We start from the raw sequence: 9,129 nt of genomic DNA, 5'->3' as shown, positions 1-9,129 counted from the left end.
GGCTCTCCTCATCTCCTCAGCAGTATATTTCAGCCAGTCTGCCTTTTCCTCTCTCTACTCTGTCTTTGGTGAATTCTTTCACCCTTGCCGCCGCCCCCCCCCCATCTGCACCCCAGTTCTTAGGGAAAAAAGATTTAAGATCATAATGTTATGTATCAAGCCATTTGAAAAAATTTATTCTCTCAATTTTACCTTTTATTTAGGTTACCTAGTTTTCTTTGACAGAATAAGAGTCATTCTTGCTCTTCTATTTTTATTCCTTCCATTCATGGGTAACTTCTAAATCAGACTTTGGTTTATATGCTGTTTCTTGTTGAAAGGAGAAGTAAATGCATAGATTTAATAAAGGTAGTCTGTTTTTATTCTAAGAACATATACTGGCAAAGAAGACAGTGTAGTCCATCATTTCTTCATTGCTTTGTAATTTCATAATGTTAATGTTTCATGGAATTAATTCAGCCACTTTTCATTTGGTGGCTACTTGGGTTAGTTTCCTTTTATAGGCTATTTTTAATAATGCAGGGTAATTGGTCTTTTACCTGTGTTATTTAATATTGCAACCAGTTTATCTTTGAGAAATTTTACTAAATGTTACAAATACCCTTCCATAACAGTGGAGACATTTTCATATCCACCAGCAATGTATACCAATACCTTCCTTAAATAAGGTATATAGTGGTGTTTTAAAATTGCATTAATATGATTAACCATATCGATTAGGTTTTATCCAAATTGATAGTTACTCAGAGTAAGGTGAATTTTTACATCCCTCTATTAATTCTTTTCATAAAATAGCTTAGTGTAAATTTTTTGTCCAGAACTTAATGTTTTTGCTGGGATTTTTGCCTTTAATAGTCTGGTTCTTGTATTCCCATGTACCTCAAACATTCCCATATACCTCAATTGTCTGACTTCTGATTTACTTCTTACCTGCAGCATCTGAAGACAATATGAGAGTTTCTTTCAATCGTTAAGTAATTTTAGCATTGAGTTATAATTTTATTATTTCTGTTTCTATTTTCACAGTTATTTGTTTATAACAAATTCTAATTAAAATTTCCTTTTAATCTTCAGAATATCTTTACAAGATCTATGAGAGTTGTCAGTTTTCTGTGATAATTAATTCTATACTAGGTAATGATAGCCAGGAAACTAGTAAAATTGGCTGACGGTGCTCACCCAAACAACTTAATAAATCTGAACAATAGAAAGAGTTAATATTCATAGTAAAAAGTTTCCTTCCCTCTTTTGGTCTGTTTTTCCCATGGGTAACCAATGAGTTTTTTGTGTTTCCTTCCATGGTAGAAAATAAGTAGATCCTACCTTTAACATCAAGGATAACTAAAAATGCAGATATTTTTATTGACATAGTTTGAATAAATGAGGGTTATCTTGTAAAATTTGATGAAGAAATTGTTGCAGTTATTCAGAATAAAGCAAAGGTATTCATAGAATTTGGTCAGTATAGCCAGTTGTAAGGGAGGAAAAGCTATCCACCCCCTTTGCCTTTGAGGATGTACACAAAATAATCTGGTCATTATATTGTGTTGCATTCAGATAATTCAGTTTGAATTTTTTGAAAGGTTTAAAATATTGAGTTTAAACAGAAAATACGAGGTATACTGATAGACTAGAATATCTTTTAAGCAATTCATTATTTTAAAATTTTTTGGCATTGAGCAATTATTTATTAGAAAGCAATGTTGAAAATAATTTTAAAAAAATCTTCAAGTTGCATGAGAAGTCAGTTGTTTTATCTTAAACTACTTGTTCTCAACCTTGGCTTACATTAGAGTTATCTCAAGCGTTATAAAGATTAACTAAGCCCAGACTTTTCTAGAAGATACCTGATTTACTTGGACTAACATCGATTGGGAACATTAGCTAATTTTTAAAAATTCCGCAGTTAATCTATGCCTTGGAATTGAGAACCTCAGGTTAAAACTATTGTTCCCTTCTATTCAAATAGTCAGGGTTCCAACTATTAATAAGCTTTTGTTACCTGTTTGTGTAACGTGTTTATAGATGCATCTTTTTTTTTTTTTAAAGATTTATTTATTTGTACATACAGAACTGGGGTACAGTCCAGAGGCTCAGAGGGGCGGTGAGTGGGGAGCAGAACAGGCAGATCGACGAAGCACACTGCTGAGGGGAGCAGCGGGCGGGGCAGGAGAGGTCTGCCGCGCCCTGTGGTAACCTCCGGGGCAGGCGGGGATCGAACTCTTGCCGAAGCGGTTTTTGCTTCTCAGTGCTGTGCTTTAACCCGCTGCACCACCAGGGAGGGCCCTAGATGTATCTTTTAACTAACAATAAACTTAACCTTCAGCATATATTTTCCAATAGCAGGATTTCAGACAAAAAGAAGACTCTTAAACTGTCATTTCCAAATGAACACTGACTGGGATATCAAAAATGAGTTACTTGGATAAAATACTATCTTGAAAGCAAAATTGATACCATAAGCACATTCTAATATACTACTGATAGTGGTTAAAAGAATTTTAAAGAGGCCCTCCCTGGTAGCACAGCGGGTTAAAGCACAGCACTGAGAATCTAAAGCCACTTCCGCATGAGTTCCATTCCTGCCTGCCCCAGAGGTGACCACATGGCGTGGCAGACCTCTCCTGACCCGCCCACTGCTCCCCTCAATAGTGTACTTCGTCGATCTGCCTGTTCTATTCTCCACTCTGTCTCTGGTGAAGCCTCTCACCACCCCTGAGCCTCTGGCCTGTACCCCAGTTCTGTATGCACAAATAAATACATCTTTAAAAAAAAAAAGAATTTTAAAGAATTCTCTAGTAATAGTAACTTCAATTGAATAACTTGCCACTTGGAATGTCGACTTGCAGATCTCACCTAAATGCTATAGAAAAAGAATCTGCATTTTAACAAAAGCCATGGGTGATTGATGGGCAGTATTACTATTTGGGTTTCAAACTAGTGTGAAGCACTGCTAATTATTTGTTAAATGAATAAAAGATCACTTTGCCAAAGCTATGAAACTGGGATAGGAAGGGAAGATGGTCTATCTCTATTCCCTTTCTCTGACCTGAGTGGTTGGGGGCTAGTACTGAGACTTTGGGGGGGCAGTTTAGCTTTTGTATGTTTGTGAGAAGAGTAACCACCAGGTTTTTATTGATATTTCTTAAAAGGTTTTATTTGTTAAGTTCTTTTTTAGTACTGAGATTTGTTTTATGTTCAGGTAGAATTTTTAAGTTCAGATAGCTGTGTATGGATTATAATTTAAACCAATTCTAGCTATGTGGAGGGAATAATATGTAATCTTTGCTAGCAATTATAAGTTTGTGTTTTGTATTAAAGGAAACTGAGTTGCAGCAGATGATTTAGAAGTGATGATGAGCCTGCTTTTTGTTTCAGTAGCCAAAAGATGTAGCTGTGATTAGTGAAACAGTACAATAGCACATCACAGAAGGAGGCAGTTATAAATTCAGGTGCTCCTGCCCCCTTATATACTTGTACCACTGTAGCTGGACTATTTAGTGTTTCATTATACTTAAGTATTTCTGATTCCTATATATAAGTACAATTAAAACATTAAAAAATATTCTTGAGGACACGTTATTATTTGCAAATGCTGGCTTTTGGAGACTCTTCCTGGCTAATGTGGGCATTGTAAGGTGTCTGATGTTAGAATGTGACTTTTTTATGTGTCGATGCTTGAATAGAGCTATTCTCAAGCTGGAATAACTGAGACTGAATGGACAAGTGGATCTTCAAAAGGCGGACCTCTGCAGGCATTAACTAGGGAGTCTACCAGAGGGGCAAGAAGAACTCCAAGGAAAAGGGTGATGCAAGGCTTATTGCTTAGAATTGGGGTTTCAGGTTGGCAGGGATTTAGTGATTATTTTATATTTATTGTTTTTGTTTTGTTTTCAAACTAACAGGTGGAAACTTCAGAACATTTTCGTATAGCTGGTGCAGTAATTTCAGAGAGTACTCCCATAGCTGAAACTATAAAGGCTTCAAGCAACGAAACCTTAGTAAATATGTTTCATAACTGTACAAGTGGGATTCTTTGTAAATTGCCCTGTAATTAGAATTGGGGAGGTGGTAAATTTTGGCAAGTCTCAAATTTATGTTTTTAAGCATTTCTGACTGATTTTTCCCCTTATTTTCTGAGATTTAGAAGTTTCAATATATCCAAATAAACACATATATATTAACTAATTGTACAAGAGTGCTAGGTGTGATAAGAATGCCTTTTGGCTAAAATATAAATGATGGTAAGGATCACAAGTGAAGCTCTAAATATGTTTGTTTCTAGGGTCTGTTACCTGATTTTTATTAAGGGAAGGTTTTAAGTATTACAGGAATAGAGTATCTTTTTACATGTCTTTGTTATATTTGGATAATTCTGAGTCTGAATAATTTGAATCTTGGCAGGTTGTCAATAGGGTGACTGGAAATTTCAAGCATGCAGCTCCCATTCTGCCAATCACTGAATTCTCAGACATACCCAGAAGAACACCAAAGAAACCATTGACAAGAGCTGAAGTAAATGAATAAAATTTAGATCGATGCTATCATTGATCTTTTAAAGAGGATTTTTTTCTTTTGGAGTGGGAGGGAGCAGAACTTTTCTTCCTGGTGTGTATGTGGTGAGAGTGTGTGCACACGCATATATATATATAGTGTCTTAAAGACATACTTCTGTAAGTGAAAATGGAAAGTAACTAATACAGTAAGACATGCTAACCCTCTCTTGCTCCTGTGTGCCTCCTAAGTTCTAGTTTTCAAGGGCGTGGTCATTTATGTGCTGCTTGTAAATATGTTTCTTCCTCACGGATGCAAGGTGATAGCATCCTGGGGCAGCGAGGGAGGCACGCTTCCCTTTGATGGGTCACGTAATGGGACTTCAGCGTGACTTTGTGTGCCGCTTGATTAACTCCTGTATTGTTAAGCTTTAAGATACTAACTGCATGATGGCGTTTTAGTGAGTCTTTATCAAAGGCTGGGCATAAAGGTAAACAGTAAAACAATCAGGTTGTTAAATTATTTTATAGTCTATAAAGTTAGTATGATTAAATTGACTAGTTAAAACATAGTAAAATTTGTTGAAGATCTGTTACTTCATTTTCTATATTTGATTATTTTGTTACAAAATTAATAATGGAAAGAAATCATACTCTTAATATTTATTGATGAAAAGCATAGGAAATTCATGATGGAACTTAAACTGCCATATCAGCTATTAATGAATTTGTTTTAGTAATTTTTTTTCCTTATTTAAATGCATGGCGATTTTTCTCCCCAGTTGCCATATTAAGAATATCTTCTTGAAGAAATTTAAAGAGTCTTAGGAATTTGTGAATAGTTAAGACAGTACTGAATTTAGAAATGGCAGTTGTAAAAGCCAGCATAGATTTAAGTGCATTTTGTTCTCCTAAGATTCTGTTTTGATATTATGTTTTAATTATTGCATATCTTACCTTGTGATTGTTTCTCTCAATTAGGTGGGAGAAAAAACAGAGGAAAGAAGAATAGAGAGAGATATTCTTAAGGAAATGTTTCCCTTTGAAGCATCTACACCAACAGGAATTAGGTATTCAGATACATTGAAATGTGTTATGTATTCTAGTACAGAAGTTTTATGTATTTATTCCCACCTTTATTGAGGGATCATTGGCAAATAAAAATCATGTGTATTTAAGGTATGGTTAAATATGTAAGCAGGAATTTTATTTTTAATTCTTCACAAAGTTATTGTATTCTGCTCTCAGAATTAAGCTGTTCTTTGGGGAGCTTTGTAGCCTTTAGTTTCAAAACTGACTTTAAGTTTAGGGATAGTAAATAGATCATTTACCTATGATTTAATTAATAATTTTAAATATGAATAGAAACAGCAGTAAAAAGGAAGTAATATTTTCCTTGAGTTTCCTTTTACCAGAGAAGAAATTGTTTGTTGAATTTTCAACTGACAAGATCACAGCCGACTACCTTGTTTTTTAACCCACTTACCTCCAAAAGTATTCTCTGAAAAGCTTTTTAAGGAAATTTAGTGAATTTTTATCAATATCCCGGGTATTCTTATTTAATAAAAGATAAGTATCTGGCTTTTTATATGAAAAGCATATAAATATTTCACATATTAATATGGTTGGAATTAGGAATGGTAACGACATATTATTTATCTAAGTCATGACCTTATGTAAAATTTCCCTCTCTACACTCTTTCCTTCCCAATAGTGCTAGTTGCCGCAGACCAATCAAAGGAGCAGCAGGCCGACCGTTGGAACTCAGTGATTTCAGGATGGAGGAACCCTTCTCATCCAAATATGCTCCTAAGTATGTTCCCTTGGCAGATGTCAAGTCAGAAAAGACAAAAAAGGGACGCTCCATTCCCATGTGGATAAAAATTTTGCTCTTTGTTGTTGTGACCGGTTTTTTGTTTTTGGTCTATCAAGCTATGGAAACCAACCAAGGAAATCCATTTTCTAAATTTCTTCCTGATGAGCCTAAAACTCCCAACTGAATGATAACTTGGCACACTCAACTTGGTCTCCTATTTTTTAATAACTGTATAAACAGAAACAACAAAAAACATTTGTGTACATTTGTTGACTCAAGAACTAAATAGTAATGTGATTTCACCTCAATAAATGTAGTATTCCATTGAAAAGCAAACAAGATACATAAATGGACTTCATTTCAATGTTTTGGACTTTGGACTAGTAGGAGATCACTGCGTGCCATATGAATAATCTTTTTTAGCTCTGGAACTTTTTTGTAGGCTTTATTTTTTTAATGCAGACATCTTATTTCATTTTTGAGAAAAATGTATATTGTTTTGTGTATTTGGGAAACAAGGGCAAAACATGCTAGTATAATGTGAAGCTTCACATTTAAATACTTTGAACTCTTACAGAAAAGATTTGAAGATTTATTCTCTGCTGAATAAAAAATTTTAAAGATATGTGAAATATGAAATTCAGTAAGAGAAGTAACTTAGGGTTGTACTTTTTGTAACTGTAACAAAATTTGATGGTGTTAACATGGGAAAAAGTACAGCAATAATCTCTTCTGTAACTTTTACTAATAGTAATATTGTAGCCCTGTTATACTCCCTTTTTAAAAGATTTCTAGTATCATGAATGTCCTACTTCAGTAAAATCCAATTAAATACAGTTGATTTTTAGCAGGGATATTTTAGTGTAACATATACATGGCTAGAGCTGAAAACTGGCTGTACATGTTTATTTAAACTGTTTAGCTAGTTAACAGACTATTGAAAACTTTACTTTTTATTTACAACAAAACATTTATTCTGTCAATTGAGTTTGCTACCAAAAATATTGTTTGGATAAGTGTGTGTGTGTTTAGAAGTAAGTTAGCAACTTTTAACACTGGTCTTGGTTCCATTTGGATTCATTATTTCATTGTCTTCTGTTACCAAAAACAAATTTTGCCAAGTTTTTTTGCCCTATATTTCCCAACAAAATTTGATTTAAAAGCGCAAAAGGTATTTGCTTTTAATTGCATAATAAACTTGTGGATACACAGTAGGTAATACATAAATTTATAGATTCAATATGAGGTGGGCATTATGATTTTTGTCTACTCTTCAAGTGGTTAACTTTGTGGGTTTTTTTTTTTTAAAAGCTGAATCTTACCTCATGTAAAACTTGGTTAAATAAAGTAGTAGGTAATTGAAATTTCAATATAATTAAGTAAAACAAAGATTTTAAATGTATATGTTTGAATTTCAACTTTACAGTCATTGACCAGAAAGCACACTAAAATATAAGTTATTTTTAAATATCAACTGAAATAAAAAGATAATTTTTTAAACAATTAAAAAACAATCTGAAATGTATATTTAGACCATACAGTTTTTATTTGAATTTTAGCCCCTATCTGATATTTCATTTTTAGATATTTTGAAGACATTATTCATGTGCTTTGCAATTGACCAGAAACATTTGGCGGTCTGGTTCTGCAGGGGGAGTGGAAACTTACTCTAGGATCAGAAGTGCCTGCCTCTCTGAGTAAAAGTGTTTCTTTGAGATGAGCCACAGAGGGGCCACGTTTTACTCAGCTTTTCCCAATATAAGATAGAACCAGTCTATTTTCTTTGGTCTTAAACTTTGTTTCCCGTATATTTTCAATCTTTTGTTTATAACTAGAAATTGTAAGAAGAGCATTTCGTGTTTTAAAATGTGGGCAAATAAATCAGACTTAATATGTATGTGAAAATCAGTTTTCTTATAGGAAAGGTATGCTTCAAAATAGCAAAAGTGAGACCGGGTTAAATATGTAGTTTGTTTTTTTTTTTGTTTTGTTTTTTTTTAATGTGTACTTGGTCTTTTGTCTGTGTCTGTTTTATTCCACTAGAATAAATGTGTCCTTGGTGTAAATGCAAAGCATTTCTTCCAGATTAAGTTGTAGATGTAGACTTTACAATATAATTCAATAATAAAAAAGTAATTAACCTCTAGTTTTGTCATTGCAATAAATGCTTTATAGATAGCACAAACCAAGACTTCCAGATAACATTTTTGTGTGTTATTTCTGAATTGTTGGATTTTAGTTCTTGTTTCAGTCTATTACTTTGTTTTGCATCTAATTATATAGTTACCTCCTAGGTTCCTAGGTAAGCAGGAGACTATCCTTGAAGAATAACACAGGGAAGTGCTCAGAGAATTTCTTTCACCCTTTGCAATATAGTAACTACTTTTCAATTTCCAGTTTCCTTAATCCCCCTCCTAGTTTTACTGTCTTAATACTCTTTTTTGATATTCCCCTTAGTCTTGCTTTGAGGCTAAGCAAAGATGTGATGTGCTTACAAAATGAAGGTGCCTTTGTTTCTTCATTCATATCTCCAGAGGTTATTTTATATATAAATTAGTGATTCAAAAATTTAAATTACACACTAAGATTAATTAGCAAATACAGGGGCACTTCACCTTATTGTGGGTTCAGTTCTCGTAAGTGCTGTAATAAAGCACATACTATGACGAAGTGCGTGTAGCAAACTCTTTGCTGTCCCAGAGCATATAAAATCACTGCATTTCTTAATTTAAAATACTCTTGCTAAAACCATGCTATCGTTTGAGCTTTCAGTGAGTCGTAATCTGCTGGTAGAAGGTGTTGCCTTAATGCTCATGGCTG

At 33.7% G+C, this 9,129-nt stretch overlaps 1 protein-coding gene across 1 annotated transcript in view; it reads left to right on the top strand.

Annotated features, from left to right (window-relative positions):
* TMPO (thymopoietin) overlaps positions 1–7,466 on the top strand; it is a 23,141-nt gene extending 15,675 nt beyond the window's left edge. The window contains exons 4-8 of the mRNA XM_004676486.2: positions 3,687–3,806; positions 3,906–4,001; positions 4,405–4,515; positions 5,475–5,563; positions 6,208–7,466. Coding sequence (XP_004676543.1) covers positions 3,687–3,806; positions 3,906–4,001; positions 4,405–4,515; positions 5,475–5,563; positions 6,208–6,493 — 702 coding nt within the window. The 3' untranslated portion in view covers positions 6,494–7,466. The remainder of the gene's footprint in view (positions 1–3,686; positions 3,807–3,905; positions 4,002–4,404; positions 4,516–5,474; positions 5,564–6,207) is intronic.
* Positions 7,467–9,129: the final 1,663 nt, after the last annotated feature.

Source organism: Condylura cristata, unplaced genomic scaffold (genome assembly GCF_000260355.1).
Source record: "Condylura cristata isolate star-nosed mole 26May11 unplaced genomic scaffold, ConCri1.0 scaffold00004, whole genome shotgun sequence".
Lineage (NCBI taxonomy): Eukaryota > Metazoa > Chordata > Mammalia > Eulipotyphla > Talpidae > Condylura > Condylura cristata.
Note: the sequence above shows the minus strand (reverse complement) of the source record. Positions and strands in the feature narration are given on the sequence as shown.